General features: G+C 38.2%; 2 protein-coding genes across 4 annotated transcripts; one reads left to right on the top strand and one right to left on the bottom strand.

Annotated features, from left to right (window-relative positions):
• Positions 1–297: 297 nt before the first annotated feature.
• On the bottom strand, positions 298–9,972 carry LOC126371723 (uncharacterized). 2 transcript variants are annotated; one of them, XR_007567067.1, is made up of 7 exons: positions 9,658–9,972; positions 9,009–9,225; positions 8,329–8,571; positions 7,731–8,051; positions 5,032–5,163; positions 3,129–4,844; positions 298–2,980 (listed from the first exon to the last, which is right to left on the bottom strand). XR_007567067.1 is itself a non-coding variant. In XM_050017056.1 (6 exons), the coding sequence occupies exons 1-6, from the start codon at positions 9,778–9,780 to the stop codon at positions 4,279–4,281; spliced, it is 1,602 nt and encodes a 533-aa protein (XP_049873013.1). In that variant the 5' UTR covers positions 9,781–9,972; the 3' UTR covers positions 298–4,278. The 2 variants fall into 2 exon arrangements, 1 of the variants encoding a protein (XP_049873013.1); XM_050017056.1 differs by having other exon boundaries at positions 298–4,844.
• A 473-nt stretch (positions 9,973–10,445) lies between these two features.
• LOC126371703 (GATA zinc finger domain-containing protein 14-like) lies at positions 10,446–18,386 on the top strand. 2 transcript variants are annotated; one of them, XM_050017015.1, is made up of 8 exons: positions 10,446–10,457; positions 11,200–12,509; positions 13,121–13,402; positions 14,039–14,177; positions 15,440–15,539; positions 16,515–16,647; positions 17,284–17,429; positions 18,240–18,386. In XM_050017015.1, exons 2-8 carry the CDS (start codon positions 11,216–11,218, stop codon positions 18,345–18,347), a joined length of 2,202 nt encoding a protein of 733 aa, XP_049872972.1. In that variant the 5' UTR covers positions 10,446–10,457; positions 11,200–11,215; the 3' UTR covers positions 18,348–18,386. The 2 variants fall into 2 exon arrangements, with proteins under 2 accessions (XP_049872972.1, XP_049872973.1); XM_050017016.1 differs by lacking the exon at positions 10,446–10,457 and having other exon boundaries at positions 11,173–12,509.
• Positions 18,387–18,458: the final 72 nt, after the last annotated feature.

Raw genomic sequence — 18,458 nt, forward strand, 5'->3', positions numbered from 1 at the left:
AAAAACTGTTCGAAATATTTCTTAAAATAATTTGGATAGTCCATCTACATGGTCTAAGGCCCCAAGCCCTTTTTACAATCCAGACTATTTTCTAGTAAACTGGAAATCTAAAGGAGTTAAAAAGGCTACATCGAAGCAATTTATCTAAAAAGCAATATTGCAATTAGATTTAATGGCGCATATAAAAGTAAGCGCGCAAAGCCAACAAACGTCAAAAAGCAATTTTGCTTTTTTAGATAAATTGCTTCGATGCAGCCTTTTTAACACGCCCCTAAATAAGAACTTTGAAAGAAAACATTATTTGTAATACGTACGATTTTATTATATAAAAATACATCACAAGTTATAACATTGAGCTTTGAAAGTCCTGTATGTAGAACACGAATACTCCAACTGTTTTGGAATTGAGATCATCAAGACAATATACAATTCAATTGATAAGTAGCTCCACTAAGGGTGAAACCTCACCTGTCAGCACCTCATCGCTATATCTATCTTTTTCTGTTACTCAGAGCCGTAATTTGTTAGACAGAGAGAGAGAGCGACCACACGCGTCAGAATCAACGAGGCGATATCGTACGCTAGAGCATGCTATAACGTGCTGACAGATGTGACTTGATCCTAGCATAACATTGGTTTTTGACCATGTAAGATGTTTTCTCGACGAAAACGCTTTGAAGTCGCGGCCTAAGGCGTAAGACAGACGGAAGAAGCGTAAGGCGGAGACGTAAAAAAGAAAAGTTGTTTTTGCCTTTAGATCTGTCTTTATTTTGTAATAATCAGAATTTCACAATTTATCTTTGACCTAGGATACTACCCAATTATACTCATTTATTTACCCTTCTTGCCCATCTGTATACTGGGTGTTAGTGACATCGTAACGAATACTGAGGGGGATGATTCAGACCATGATTCTGAGTTAAAATCAAGTGGAATTTTCCGTCGCAAAATTCATGTCTTTTTTTTTTTAATTATTTTCAATTCTATACTTTTGCGATCAAAAATTCCACTTGTAACTAGCTAAATCAGCCCCGTCTGTATTTGTTACGATGTCACTTACACTACACCCCGTACCAGTACATACAGGTAGCCATACAAGTAGGTATGGGTGTTAGTGACACCGTAACGAATACTGAGGGGGATGATTTAGACCATGATTCTGAGTTGATATTAAGTGGAATTTCCTGTCGGAAAATTCATGAAAATTTTTGTGTTTTCTTAAATTATTTTCCATTCCATACTTTTGCTACGGAAAATTCCACTTGATATCAACTCAGAATCATGGCCTGAATCATCCCTCGAAGTTTTCGTTACGATGTCACTAACACCCTGTATATGGGAAATCCACCCGATTTTTTTTACGTCACCTGTCACTCTCACACAGTACTGCATAGAAAGAGACAGATGATCTCTGTCGCGGCTAGAAAGACTCGCGCGCTTACGGTGCTAAGCCCGCAGGGTTGAAGATACCGGTCCTTGATATCACTATCCACACGAGGATTCATGTCTTCCTCTTACGTCTCTTCCATCATGCGCCTAAGACCAATATCATCAAATAAAGCTTCGGGCATAGTTTGAAATCGATCGATTGGTCTGGTAGAAATTAGCGATCGACGTCGACTAATCCATTCCATCATCGATCGATGCTGTCGGTCGATTGGTCTAGTAAAACCCTTAGTGCACACACCATGGCGCTTTATGTCACGAAGTGCATTTTATAGTGTTTTTAAGTTAACGAGGGCAGAGGACTCACATTATGACGGTCGTATATAGGTAAGTATAAAATAACTTAGTTAACTTGCATGATACAGCAGCTTTTAGCTAAACATAACACACGGGCAGAGTACTTTTTTGTCCGTGATCTTATTGCTAAGCACATAAGGTCGAATTTTCCCGCATATGTGCGCTAGTCTCGCGAGAAAATCTCGCTGTCAAATTCGACCACATGCTGATCTTAACTTTTATAAATTCGTTCAATGAACGCACTCCTATTTTATAAAATGTACCAACTTTTATGTATGACAATATTAATATGCAGTGTGCGCTAGATCTTACAAAAATAATTTAACATTTTAATTTTACACAAACAAGGAATGTTTAAATCATTTGGAAAACTTATTTAATAAATTAGCTCGGTGAGGCGTGGGTACTTAATTCACCTTGCGGTCGATGTACCTCTGACTACCCCAATTGGGATATAGTCGTCAACGCTGGGTTGTTGGGTTTACGTTCACCACCATTATGGTCATATGGTTATGATCAGTTCGACCAGCATCTTTTTTTTAATTTTTATTTTGTGTAAGTAAGTTTTAAATCTGATATTATTGTATTGTTACAAATGTGTGTGACGTCATTTCTAAATCGTCAAATAATTTCTCTTTCTTTCATTCCAACGTCGACCCAAATTGGCTCGCTCAAGATGTACATTGGTTTTCTTTTATGCTCTAAAGCCAAAATGGCCTAAATACGATAATGTAAACCACTCACAAATCAAATTGTATAGGTATCTTATGGCACACATAGACAAAATTAATGTTGCCATCACCAATAAACATTTTGTGTAGAAAAACATTTATATTATAACATTAGTAAAATAGTAAGTTGAAAGATCAAATAAAAAAGTTAAATAAATATAAGAGCGATTACTGATTACCAATCTGCATAGCCGTATAAACATTGTACATTTATTCAATGTGTCTACACTCAGCGGGATCCCCTGTCTGGGAGACATAAGAGTGATGCAGAGAATTAGATCTGAATTTGTTCTACTGAATTATCCTGAAAACAGAATTTGTTCCGTTAAAAAAACGGAAATACAAAGTTTTCTAACCGACCTCCAGCTAGCGGGATATTTCCCAAATTTAAGTCTGATGAAGTATAAATTGGTATTAACTTTTAGATCTGTATTTATTCTGTTCAACAAAACAAAAAAACTACTTCTGACGTCCTTACTTCAGCTACAATCAAGCTGCAATGAAACCTCCAGTCAGCGGGATATTTTCCAAAGTTAAGTCTGATGAACTAAAAATTGATATTAACTTTTAGATCTGTATTTATTCTGTTCAACAAAACAAAAAAAAAATACTTCTGACGTCCTTACTTCGGCTACAATCAAGCTGAAATGAAACCTCCAGTCAGCGGACTTTTTCTCTCACAGCTTCAATTTGTACCTGATACATAGTTTTTTTTTATATTCTACCCACATAATATCTTTCAAATTCTATACTTCTTAATTTAAGCACTAGATGTACGAATAGGTAATTTAAGTGAAATTATAGTCGTAAATAGGTTAATTTTTATTATCTTAGTGTAAAAGTTACAAAAGAATGTCATTGAGAGAAAAAGTCCGCTGACTGGAGGTTTCATTGCAGCTTGATTGTAGCTGAAGTAAGGACGTCAGAAGTAGTTTTTTGGTTTTGTTGAACAGAATAAATACAGATCTAAAAGTTAATACCAATTTATACTTCATCAGACTTAACTTTGGGAAATATCCCGCTGGCTGGAGGTCGGTTAGAAAACTTTGTATTTCCGTTTTTTTAACGGAACAAATTCTGTTTTCAGGATAATTCAGTAGAACAAATTCAGATCTAATTCTCTGCATCACTCTTATGTCTCCCAGACAGGGGATCCCGCTGAGTGTAGACACACATTTATTCAATAGAAAATAAATATAAAATCTACTTAAATACAGAAGAGCAAGCATAGACTGGGCCAGCGATACAGACAACAATTATAAATAACCATAAAAATATTTGATCATTTTTTTGTTTGTGAGTTTGAGGGTACTTTATCGCGACAAAAGGAAGCAGATAAGGTCCTTATCTAGAAGTCGTGTCATAAGACAATTTAATGTTTATTATTATAGTACCGCCTTTTGAATCACCGATAAAAATACGCCCAGGACACCCAATATTTTAGAATTTCAAACACGTAAATGTATTAAACAACTAAACATCTACTTCGTCTTAAATCTCTATGGATATGTACAGTGACATGCCGTTCCCGGGAACTAAAAAACGAGTAAAAACTCTTTAATAGCAATGACACTGGCTGCTTTCCATACGGAAAACCTTTCATATGGAAATTGAACATCAAAGGAAATGTACTGAAGACTAGGCAGCATGGTCTTATGATCTTAGCCTGACCCTCAAATGGGCAAAAGAAAAAAAAAATGGCTGCTTTCCTTTTTCAAATTAATACATACGTTTTGCGCCTTTTTACTGTCGGGAACATTCCCGAGACCGGCACATCGCTGGATATTTAGTCCCTTATTGCGCACTAACATTGATGTCGTTCACTCAATACTTTTTTCGCTTTAGCCAAATCGTCTAAGAAGTTCTTGCCCTTTTCCGTCCTCATGATATGTTGTTTGGGCAGCAGATTCTTCGACAGATAAGCTATTAGCTTCTGCCAATCCTTGAGTAGGAAGAATACCTTGGCATGTTTAGTTTCGATCGGCACCTCTCCGTCGGAATGCTCGAAAAATACGTTCAGAACATCCTTACAGTTTTTGGCGACTCGGTCCGACCTCAAGCGAGTTAGGAGTAGCTTGTCGACGTTTCTATGTGCGTTTATGATTGGTTTATCATATATGTTGTTGTAAATGTTCGCTTCCTCGGTTGGGCCGACGATGTACATGACATGGCTGGCCAACCTGAACGCTTCCTCGGCCCATATGTAGGGGTCTCCATGGGAAGTGGCAGAGATGTCTCCATCAAACATGACGTCGAATCCGTACTCCGAACGGAGGTAGGTGACGAAGGACGTGACGCATTCAGCGTGCAGCCTATTCACCGGCGAGTAGATGACCAGTACTTGGGTGGGCGCTGGGATCTTACCTGGAACTGAAGGCGAAAAGTTTTAAAAAAGATAAGCATTCCAGGCATGGTATGGCAAGTTACCAACGCCTAGGAAAACAAACTATTCTCACAACTGTACTTCCCACTAGCATTTATTTACAACATTTGATGTCTGTACTGAGAGAGGTATGAAATAAAATGTTTTTTTTAATTTATTTTATTATATACTCACCCAAAGCAAGGCCGTAATCTTTGCACCAATACCGCCGGATGACTCGTAAGACGATGTAGTATGCAAACAAGGTGGCCACTAGAAGAGCCGTTATGCTTGCTATACATACGTTTAGACTTCGAATTTCGCTGGCTGGAAAAGAAAGCATTTCTCAATTCGGATGAAAACAGCCTACTTCTCCCATCAGATGTCGCTACTGTTGGGTTCTTAAATTTTAACAGTTCTCCATACTATTTGAGTAAACATACATATTGTTTTGGTTCATTGACATAATACCACCCTAGGTAGTTAGTTGTATAATATCAATGTTTTAGTAATATTTTTACACTATAACCTTTTACGCGTTTAACTTGTTATATTTATTCCCTAAAGATTAAAAAGAAGAAAACTTAGAAAAACTTATTTTCCAATTCATCATCACCAGCCCATTAACGTCCCCACTGCTGGGGCACGGGCCTTCCCTATGGATGGATAGGGAGATCGGGCCTTAAACCATCACGCGGGCCCAGTGCGGATTGATGGTTATTAACGACTGCTAATGCAGCCGGGACCAACGGCTTAACGTGCCTTCCGAAGCACGGAGGAGCTCGAGATGAAAACATTTTTTTTTGTGGTCACCCATCCTATGACCGGCCTTTGCGAAAGTTGCTTAACTTCAACAATCGCAGACCGAGCGCGTTTACCGCTGCGCCACCGAGCTCCTCATTCATTTTCCAATTAAAACTGCCTTTTTGCAACTGATGGCTTTTTTTGTAACTCATCTTTCAGACGGGATACTGCCCACGTTGCTCCACATTTTATAGCAGTTTATCACAAATTTTAGTAGGACAGTATACAGAACTATCGTAATTTAGGAAGACTCGACAGTGCTGCCGCCTAGATTTGATCTTCTAGTTTTTATCATCATTTTGAGGTCCGTTTTACCGGCCAGCACGTAAAAAGATTTTAATGAGTAAAAGAAAAAGTGTTCTGGCTTATGTACTTAGGTTCATTATACACAGTCAGCCCTCGCGGCACGGTACTGCACGCGAATTATATCGAAGGATTTTACCAACAGCCGACGAATACGACGTCTATATACATAGATAGCATTCGCTACGTTTATTGCTTAAAGCCCTCGATATAATTCGCGTCGCGCGGTTATCGTACAGATCATGCTGGTTAGTTAGTTTTTTATGCTTTTGCCATAAAAACACTTTCTCGTGTAACATTCGCATTTACAGAATGCTCAAAGTCGAATCAATATGGTTACCAATTTATAACATAATCACTTAAATGTTTTGTATTGCAATTTCTGAACTAGTTTTCCTTACATAAATGTCATAATGTAAATTGCATTAAAATCAACATAGATTAAAAAATGTATTTCCTGTTTGCATGGTTGTTTTATGTGCTATTTCACATAGGTACCTAAAGTCATATAAATAAATAGATGATAAGTGGTTGTGGTTATTTACATAATACAGCAATACTGACCATAACACATTACGTACGGTCACGAGCACGAGTAATAATATGTATACACTAGTGATGTAACGAATGTTGGATTTTTCACATTCGCGAATGCGAATGCGATTGCGAATAATTATCTTCAACATTCGCGAATGCGAATACGAATGCGAATATTTTAAAATGTCAAAAAAGCGCGCTTAAAATGTTTGATAGGTTTGACGTTTCGTATAAGTTTCACTTGTCACGGAATTACCAATAATTTTGAACGAAAAATGATTGTATTGAAAGCAGAAGTATTCAACGATGGGCGACATACAGGAGAAAATAAAGCGGCAAAGTTAGAAACTATGTTGTCATCGTGGGGAATTCCCAAAGAAAACGTATTATGTATTGTAAGAGATGGTGGCACTAACATGAAAAAAGGTATTTCTTTATTGAGCATTAAAAACATTGATTGTTCATCGCACCAAATCCAACTTGTTGTTAAAGAAGGGCTTAAGTCACAAGAATCAATCATTGCAGCCATTAACAAATGTAAAAAGAAAGCGACACATTTTCACCACTCTAATGTAGCTCAAGATGAACTTTCGCTAAAACATTCGCTAAGTATTCGCATAAATTTTGCGAATGCGAATGCGAATGCGAATATTCAAAAATTTGCGGATATTCGCGAATGCGAATGCGAATATTCGTTACATCACTAGTATACACTTTGAAACCATGTCACATTAACTTTTTTGACAAATTGAAGCGTAAGTCTCATTATATGTCAAATATGCTAGTGCGACAGGGATCTGAAGTGGGTACATGATATTGCTCATGACTGTACATACATAATTAGATAAATAAAATCATGCTACAAGTAAATTATAAACCCAATGTCCATAGTCACTGGACTATGGACATTGGATTAACCACTGGGTTAAGCATTGAACTCACGATCTGGAGGTCCCAGGTTAGAATCCTGGTGGGGACATATTACATAAATCACTGTGACCCCTGATTCTGTTAGAAGATTGCAGGCCGAACATCCGATTATCCGAAAGTAAGATGATCCGTGCTTCGGAAGGCATGTTAAGCTGTTGGTCCCGGTTATTATGTATTGATGTAAGTATGTACTTGTTACATGAGCCATGTCAGGGATCTTTAGTGGTTCAATAATAACCCTTACACTAGGTTCCTGAGGATGGTAGTCCACCTCACAACCCATACGATAGACGAATATAAATGTTCTGAATAATACTCACTGATCACAATTTTCGGACTTTCTACACTGAGGCACTTCCCTCCAATGGCTTGACATTTCGCATGAAGGGGGGTGACAACGAAGTTGTATGATCCATTATTGAGTAGACTATAATCATACATTACATCTTTAGTAGTGTTTTTAAGTTTCAATATTGTTACTTTGTCCACTTGAGTGCCTTTATCTGCTTCTTTCATGACTTTGATTTCATATCCGGCGATGTTTAGTTGTGGTGGAGGTGGGTTGATGTGAAGTCGCATTCGGTCATTAAGGATCTCTAAATAGAGGAACGGCAGCCACTCTTCTTCTGTTACGGTTGGGCCTAAAATAAATGTGAAAAATTAAAGAAAGAAAAAATATTTATTTGGCATACTTAATTAGATTCATCAGATTGGTTTACAATTTATTTGGATAGACGAGCAACATTTTTGATTAATTGCTGGTAATTTATTTTCTACCTTAATTTTTCTTGTAATGAATCAAACCAAAAAACAATATGAGATACATATTATAAGAAATTGACTTGTTTAGCCAAAATTTTAGGCTTCAGTCAATACCATCTCTTCAATAATGAGTATGAATACTTGTTAAATACTTACTTAGCATTTGTGCCGATGGTATATTGAAGTAATATTGTCCCCTATTGACGACTCTATTTTCATCCGTAGCTTCGAAGTCTAAGTAGTGACTCTGGCCCGTATAATTGCCATCTGTTGTGGACCAATAGCAATCGTAGTACAGCACTGATTGATCATTAACGGTCACCTCATTCGAAAGTACTATGTTTCTACAATGGTTCTGCAAATGCTTCGGTTTTGCCAGTTGGAAACGGAATTTCATAGCTGAAATTAAATCATTTGTAAGGTTTTTGATGTTAAATGTAGGCCAATGAATGAGATAGGCTGGGCATGGCATCATAGTATTTAGTTATAAGAGCGCCCACCAAGAAACTGGTATAAGTTTGGCGAAATTATTTTTTTAAGAAAAATTTTACCTTTTTTGGAATAAAAAAAATTCCGGCAATTTGTAGACTGAGTGTGATAAGGAAAGTTGAAAAAATGTAACCCAGCCGATCCTTTCACAAATTCTAACATGGGTTATTGAGAAAAAATTGACATAATTTTAGTTGTGTTTTGTCTATTTTTGGTGCTGATTCCAGTAGATACCTTATTTTATTTATAAGTTATATGTGTCATTTTCTTATTTGCCAAAAAAGGTATTCTGCAGAAACCGCACCATTAATTCATAACAATAAATAATTATAAATTCATATACTTACTTTTCCACTTGATATTGGTAAAAGTAATATTAAGAACAGTGTAATTGACAGAGTATCCAGACTGACGGTCCGAGAGTATGTAGGGCTTCAAATTTACGCCTCCTATGAAAGCATTGGAGTCGATCGGACTGAATTGCATTTTTTTGCATTCTTGACTATTTGCTGGGAAGGTTTCTATGGTACATGAATCTATGTCTGCATGTTCACGGCCCAGAATCTGTAAACACAATGATAGCAAGAATATTGACTTGCAGTTCATTCAACAAACACAATTTTTAAGTATTGAAGTGTATATTAAAATCTTGCATAAAAAATAGGCAAAATTAAAAGAAAAATGTGCGAATGTCTGTGTGTGTCAAAGCAAATGTTCGCCTTTAGTGGGACGGCCCGTACGGAACCTAGGCCTCTATACAGCAACCTTATGAGAAACAATAAATTTGTTTTCAACATTGACTCGACCGGAAATCGAACCCGGTGCGGCTGCAGTCATGGTCTCTAACTATTATATAAGAAACAAAATCAATAAATTAATACGTAGTAATTGAAATCTGTTAAAATGCACGTATGACCTTGATTGTCTCCGAATGACAGTAAATCAATAATATTGAAAAGTTATGTGCGCGTATGATTGCGTGTATCGAATACTAACCTGAGTAGTACACCCACGGGCCCTCTGTGTGGTATTCCCACAGAGCTGATGATCGTGCCATCTCACAGCATCAGTACTATGTACCATAAAAGCAAGGAAAACGAAAAACAAGTACCGCCACATTCTCACCACTTAAGACGTTTAAGGACACAGAAAAGTTAACTTCACCATGGTCACAATGAAATTCTAAAACAACATTTCATTCTAGATCGTTAATTACTAACTGAAACAGAAAATAAACGAATAAAAACAATAAATTGTTTACAGCGACGGATCACCTCACGACAAAACAATATGGCTGACTGATCAGTGTTGCCAGCGCACACAAGCCATTTGGGACGTAAATATTTTTATTACCCGACTGCGGGCTTTTTGGCGGGAGGCGGGAACGGGACAGTTGCTTTCTTCATTGAATGATCTAAATAATTAATACGAAGTGGTGTTTTGTGGTTAATGATCGCATTAAGTTAGTCGGAAGACATTCGCGAGTGTTATTATATTGGAGTATTCAATAAACAAAGTGTATCTGCCTATTTTCGCTTCGTGTCAGGAAGCCGCTTCATAACTCAAAAGTTTATGCGGACTTTTGAGTTAATTCGTTTGGGGTTCGGAGTAGGAGTCTACTCCGAGGGTGGGGGCTTAGGTTTCATCATCATCACCTTTCATCATTTCATTAATCATCAAGAAAAAAAATACGTCAGACATGGCTGTATGGGCATAGTTCCCTTTGCCTTACCCTTCGGGGAAAACCAAACCAAAAAAAAAAAAAATTACCCGACTGCGATGAAGCAAAAGGAAAGGTTATTTATTTAGATTTCATAAAAACTTAATAGTCCCTAATATACTCTCATCTCTAGAATAACTAACTTATCTGAATACGCGTAGTAATAACTTTCGTTAATTTTTTTTTCTACAGACTGAACGAAATAGACTATATAAACGTAAATGTCACGTAAATTGTACGTAAATGTGGTAGAAGACCTCAGAGCCCGGACCGTGCATTAAATCGGCCTTCCCGTAATCGGCTGCCAATTTCTTTAAAAAATTGCTTTCCTTATAGGTACATAGTTGCTTTTTGAGATCGATGTTAATAATTATTCTTTATCCTGTAATAGTAGTACCTACGTATTTCACTATTATATTTGAGATTGGAACCGAGATTGTCACAATCACAACTACCTACCTCATCACCTCACATAATAACATAGTTTCACACCCGAAGGCATGGATAGACGTGTATAGAGGTACAGTCTACCTCATAAGTGATGATTTCATAAGTTCCGTGACTACATGTTATGGTTTTAACCCTTAGCAAATGAATGTCCATTGTCGCTCTATTTATTTTCACTTTTTTCTAATACAATACAAATAATTCATACAAGGAACGTTCTGGTATCCATGTTTCTCATTATTATTTACTGTGAACTCGCCTTCACATCAAATCACACGTTTGGTAGTATACTAATCACTACTATTCTACTAATTAACGATGTTGTACGAATTAATACTAGTTCAATCCATTATTGTATCATTTTTCCTTAGATATACAGAGGCAAAAATGTCAGTGAGTGTACGTAGTAAATCTGCCTTCGGTAATAGCAGATTCGAACCTTCAATCAAAGCGAATTCCGACATGTGGTCTAATGCTGAACGGTGGAGCACCAATGATGACGGAAGTCCGCAAGAGGATGACCGTCACAGTCCACCAATAGAGGATTACAAAAATTCACCATTTGACAACCGTCAGGTAACTGATGACATCGAGCGTCTACCAAATTACGAACAAATTCAAGAAATCGATGACCATCAACGTTCATCATTCAAACGACCAAACCACAATCGTCATCATCAAGTAACTGATGACAGCAAACGTCTACCAAATTATGAACAAATTCAAGAAATCGATGACCATCAACGTTCATCAATCAAACGACCAAACCACAACAGTCACCATGAAGTAACTGATGAACGCAAACGTCTACCAAATTACGAACAAATTCAAGAAATCGATGACCATCAACGTTCATCAATCAAACGACCAGACCACAATCATCATCATGAAGTAACTGACGACCACGAACGTTTACCAAATTACGAACAAATTCACGAAATCGATGACCATCAACGTTCATCAATCAAACGACCAAACCACAATCGTCATCATCAAGTAACTGATGACAGCAAACGTCTACCAAATTATGAACAAATTCAAGAAATCGATGACCATCAACGTTCATCAATCAAACGACCAAACCACAATCGCCATCATCAAGTAACTGACGACCACGAACATTTACCAAAATACGAACAAATTCAAGAAATTGATGACCATCAAGGTTCATCAACCAAACGACCAGACCACAATCGTCATCATAAAGTAACTGATGACAGCAAACGTCTACCAAATTACGAACAAATTCAAGAAATCGACGATCCTCAACGTTCATCAATCAAACGACCAAACCACAACAGTCACCATGAAGTAACTGATGAACGCAAACGTCTACCAAATGACGAACAAATTCAAGAAATCGATGACCATCAACGTTCATCAGCCAAACGCCCAGATCTCAACCGTCACCATAAAGTAACTGATGACAGCAAACGTCTACCAAATCACGAACAAATTCAACAAATCGACGACCATCAACGTTCATCAACCAAACGACCAGAGCTCCATCGTCATCATCAAGTAACCGACGATCACGAACGTCTACCAAATTACGACCAAATTCAAGAAATAGACGAGGATCATCATTCAATAGTCGATGACAACCAAATTCAAGAAATCGATGACAGCGAACGACCAACGTTGGAAGGTCGACAGCATCCAGTGGTCGACTATCATGACAGTACGTACGTTTTTCTCTCGTGTAGGTTTTTGGGATCAATGACCGACCGTACGTACGTACGTACTTACTTTAAATAAAATGTAACTGGTACTGACAGCTTAATGTCCTTACCGGGAATAGAACTAGGCTGTGGCAATGCGGTGGAGTATGCTTTATATCCCCTAAGATGATCGAGGGGAAGCCTGTGCTATTGTGTTGAGTTGACTCTTTATATCTACGTTTTTGTTTTCTGTATCTTTATGTACATGTGTGTCTATTATTTTGATAATTTTTATTTAGGAAGTTAATAAACAGTATTTAATATGGTCTAGTGGTTAGAGCGTTGGGCTCACGATCTGGAGATCCGGATTCAAATCCCGATGGGGACATTGGCGATATCACTTTGTGAGACTGTCCTTTGTTTGATAAGGACATTGGAGGCTTGAATCACTTGATTGTCTGAAAAAGTGAGATGACTTCGTGCTTCGGAGGGCACGTTTAGCCGTTGGTCCCGGCTATTAGCCGTAAAACAAGTCCACCAACCTGCAGCGGAGCAGCGTGGTGGAATATGCTCTGTAACTCGTCCGGTTGATTTAGGGAGGCCTGTGATTGACTGATTGCACTTATTGTAGACCACGAAGACCGTGTCCTTCCTAATCCAATGGTCGACCAAACGACCAAAGATCCAAGTGACGAAAGTGAACCTTTGCAAATCAACCTATGGCTCAGTCATGGATTGGATGAGCCTGCTCATAAGAGTGAGAATCATAAGGTGGCTGATGAGCTGGCTAAAAGAGTCAGGGTGTTATGCTGGGTGATGACTTATCCCGACAACCATCAAACCAAAGCCATCCACGTTAAGGCCACGTGGGGGAAGAGATGTAACCGGCTGATCTTCATGAGCTCTCAGAAAGGTGAGCAGGTGCCTTTTACTTACTTGTTTTTCTTGCACTTATTGAAGTGAAGGACCGCACTATTTTTGTTTTAAAAGCTATCAAATTAAAATTCAAGTTCGCCCGAATAGGCACCACTGTGATTGGTCGATTTCGCAAGTCTCCGCTCCGCTTCAGTGGAAATTTAACTTAAGTACACTAATAGAAGCAATAACTTGAGGGTAGTTCTTCGAATACCGGAAGTTTACGGTAATAATATTGACTTCCGGACTTCCGCTGAAAATTTACCTAGATCCTTGGTCTTTTTAATTATTATTTTTTCAACTTAATTACGTAAGTTGTAACTGGATATTTGTATACTTTTACAGTTTCGACAGTGGCGGCCCTAAGCCACCCTGTCCGCAAACTAAAACTTCATTAGGTTAGATTGCGGCCACATAAAACTCATACCAGGTGTATACAACATTTTTAAAATATTTAAATAAGTAAATTTCGGTGGCCGTAAATTAAGTGAAACATTTTGTATGTTAAGTAGCAAAGGGATGCCACCATGAGGTTCCGCATCACCTAAATATTTTGCTAGGGCCGCCACTGTTTCCAAAATATTAATAAATAGTATAAGTACTTATTATTTTTACAAAATAACGGTTGTTTCAGACGATTCGTTGCCAGCAATTGCTTTGGATGTGGTTGAGAGTAAATATTTCTTGTGGAGTAAGACCAAGAAGGCATTTCAATATGTACATGAGCATTATCGCAATCATTTCGACTGGTTTATGAAGGCGGATGATGATACGTAAGGCACTACCTACCTCAACTCCCTAGCATTTTAACGTTTTTCACAGGATCCGCTTACCTAATCTGAAGATTTGACAGGTCCGGTTTTTCACAGAAGCGACTTCCAACCCGCGAAGGGGAAACCAGCTCAATACAGGTTAGGTCACATACCTCGCAAAATGCATTTCACGGGAATATGGGTAATATGGGCACGTGATAATCATTTATGATCCAAACCTGAATACGAAAACAAATTCGACAATCATTGGTTTAGGCCTGTGCTGGATTCGAACCTGCGACCTCAAAGTGAGGGGCAGGCGTTCTACCAACTGGGCTACCACGGCTCTTGTAGTACAGTACCTACCTATGCATTCATATTTTATTACATAACATAAACAGCCTATGTACGTTCCACGTGTGCCCAGCAGTAGGTCGACCTCGATACGCATACTCCGTCTCCGTATAGCGCTAGCGGGTTGTCATATTTTGTTACTCGGGCGAAATGTTTAAAGTGTCTATACTCACTAGTAACATAACATGAGCTCACGACCATATCCCAATAGGGTATTCAGAGGTACATCCATCACAAAATGAACAAGTACCCACGCCTCATAGAGCTTTCTAACGACCAACGTGAAAGATTAGGCCACCGAAATTAGATAGTTAATGAAGGATTTTCACAGGCTTCTTCTTCTTCTTATCGTGTGGATTGTGAGGTGAAATATCAGCCTCATCAACCCTGGTGTCAGGGTTATGATTGAGCCGCCAAAGGCCCCTGACATGGCTCATGTAACGATTACTCACTTACACCAGTAAATAGTAACCGGGACCAACGGCTTAACGTGCCTAACGAAGCACGAATCATATCTTACTTTCGGACAATCAGGTGATCAGCCTGTAATGGCCTAACCAAACTAGGGATCACAAAATGATTTTTGTGATATCTCCCCACCGGGATTCGAACCCGGGGCCTCCGGATCGCCATAGGCTTCACAGGCTACGCCATCTATATTGTTTTTGGGGAACATAGCCTGGAAAGGTGCCGAGGTTTTTCTTGCAGCTTCTTTTCCCCGACTATACAGGTTGTGAGAAGCTGCAGTAGTTTTAGGCGGATGAGACGTTCGTTATGTAAAATTGACGATTCAAATTGTAACTATGTTACCTACTGAATAAAGATATTTTTGAATTTGAATTTGAAAGTCCCTCATTAGATAGAATTAGTAGAGACACTTTCAAAAATCCGCCCACATACCTATGCAATACTTACCATTTTTTTCACAGATACGTGATATTAGAGAACTTGAGATATTTGCTTGCGAGCTATAATACTCACGAACCTATTTACTTGGGACGGAGATATGAACACAGAACGCGGCGATCGGTTAGTATTGGCAGCGAATAATTCCCTTATTACGTTCTACTGCTGGGCACAAGCCTCCCCCATTCAACCGTAAGGGGTAATCGAGCGATTCTCTATCACGCTGCTTCAGTGCGGGTTGGTGCCCAGAGGGCAGATCTTCGAACACCGGTGGTCAATATCATCCTAGAAGTAAATTGGCGACATATATAAGTTCTGATTGGGTACCTGCAAAATGACAAAAGCTTCTAGAATTTCTAGGATTTTTTGTATTCACTGTAGTGATACTGACTTCCGGTGTTTGAAGAACTACCCAAAAGCACTCATCATAAAACAACATAGCTTGCGAAGAGTGGGTTTATAAGTACTATAGGTACTACTGTCTACCCCTTCGAAGATAAAGTGTGATACTATGTAGTATTATCTGACATTCATTTGTATTTTGGTTTGAGTATTGGTAAATTTTATAATTCAGGTACTTACCTAATTAATGCCATATGATATGACTAAGCTTATACATAGATACTTATACCTACTAATGTTTATACATACTTACTCATATTTTATCATAGTTTAACCCCTTAAACGCCGGAACGCGGATCTCGACCAGACACAATGTAAAATCTATTGTCTGGTATCTCGGCATATGAGAGGTTAAGTAGTCATACTTTTGGCAAAGACCTGACAGGATACTTTTTGACGTCAATTGGGTAGTTTCCTAGGTCAAAGATATATTATGGAATTTTGATTACTTAAGTACTAAAAAAAGACAGATCAAAACATTACAAAAACGTATTCTTAAGTATTTATAAATTTTAATAATGATAAATGTAATAAAGTACGATTTTTGACACGTTTTTCTGTGAAGTCACAGGTTGCTTTTGCATACGAATTCTATAGTCATTTCGTGTTTTGACGTTTATTAAAAAGTAACTGTTTTGACTATTTGGAAACTACCCTATTACCTAGAGGTCTAAAAGATTGTGTCATAATGTTCAGAGCTACATGACTGGCGGTGCGGGGTATGTGTTGAGTCTCGCTGCCCTGGATCTCTTCGTCACCAAAGGCATTAACTCCACGAATCATATGTGCAAAGAAGATGATTGGGGTCCCTCCGAAGACATAGATTTGGGTGCGTTTAGCATTTAATAAATTCGACTCTTCTTCTATCGTGTGGGTGGAGTACCAACCTCATCAACCCTAGTGTCAGGGTTACTATTGCCCCGCCAAAGGCATGTAACGACTACATAACATACTTACATCAGTAAGTACCTAGTAACCGGCACCAACGGCTTAACGTGCCTTCCGAAGCACGGATCATCTTACTTTAGGACAATCTGGTGATCAGCCAGTAATGTCCTGACCAAACTAGGGACCACGAAGTAATTTTTGTGATATGATATGATATGATACCGGGAATCGAACCCGGGACCTCCGGATCGTGAGCCCAACGCGCAACCACTGGACCACGGAGGTCATAATAAAAATCGACTAAGGACTGTTTATTGAAAAACTATCTGATAACCAATCCAAAACTTATCCAACCAATGCTATCAGCCGTTTACCTGGCAAGGGCATTACCAGACAGCTCATTTTGTCATAATAAGTATTCAGTTAATTTTTCATCCCCTTTTTACGCTGAGATTTATATCGAGGGTTTCGACTAATAGACATAGCGAATGCTATCTACTCGATATAATTCGCGCCACGCGCGGTACGGTTGCCGTGCCGCAAGGTATGAATGTAACTAAAACTAGTTTATTTTCAGGAAGCTGTATGGAAATTCTCGGAGTGAAACCCATAGACACACGAGACTCAAGAGGTCGCGAGCTGTTCTTCCAGAACATGCCTCTTGACGTAGAACCTGTAGTGCACTATTGCCCTGCTAACTGTCCTTACTACCCTGTTATGGAGGTAAAGTGTCGGAAAGGGACTTTCTAGGCCACTTTTGCTAATAAAAATGTAGATGGCGCTAGACATAGCATACTCTTGGTTTAACCTTCTTATTTCATGGATTTCGGTCAAATATATATTTTATTACTTACTTAAATAGGTTAGCTTACTATTATAACGGGTAGATAATGAAAAATCCGATAATGTTGGACTTGGTCTTTCTGCAAAAAGTTGTTACTGGATCTGTAAAGTGTCCAAATTTGCTGAGCAAGGTTAATTTTAGCGTACCAAAAAGAAATGCTAGGTCTTGTACCGCAAAAAAGTTGTTCCCGCTTCCTAGATGCCGCACCAATATCAAACAACATTATTCGTTTGGTTCGTTTGTTTACTAATTACGAATTGTATGCAGATAAAATAGATATCCTCTTCTCATCTGTTCCGCGAATCAAAAAACTGTTTTATCTATCTACTTTTTAATCATTGAAGTTGTTACTTTTTCTAACTCTAATTTAATTTTGTAATTAAGTACCTAAAGTATTAGTGCATGTTGTGTCCACCTGTAAGTGGCGAGGCGCTTAGTTTTTTTATATATATGTATTAACTGCAAACTGTAACCATGTATCAGTATACATGCCGTTGGTTGACCAAATAAATCAATAAATAAATAGTTGTTATGTAGCATTCCCCATTCTTATCTATCAAAGGCCATATTTTTGAGTTCTTCATAATAAGACATGGTCGTTCGCCGTCTCTTTTTTTACCGACTTCAAAAAAGGAGGGGGTTCTCATTTCGACCGTATATTTTTTTTAATGAAGTGATTTATTTTTCAGGGTGAGGATTGCTGTTCCGACCGAGCTGTTTCATTCCACGGCATTCGTCCTATGAACATGTACGCGTTGGAATATTTGGTATATCATCTTCGTCCTTACGAAACATGATGTAACCATGGATATTGAAATAAAAAAGTTTATAACAACTCCAGTCGTTTATTTTCAGTATCGAATGAAACAAAATTGAGCAAATCATAAATGTGGAGTTACAAGAAAATT

This window comes from Pectinophora gossypiella, chromosome 13 (genome assembly GCF_024362695.1).
Source record: "Pectinophora gossypiella chromosome 13, ilPecGoss1.1, whole genome shotgun sequence".
Taxonomy (NCBI): Eukaryota; Metazoa; Arthropoda; class Insecta; order Lepidoptera; family Gelechiidae; genus Pectinophora; species Pectinophora gossypiella.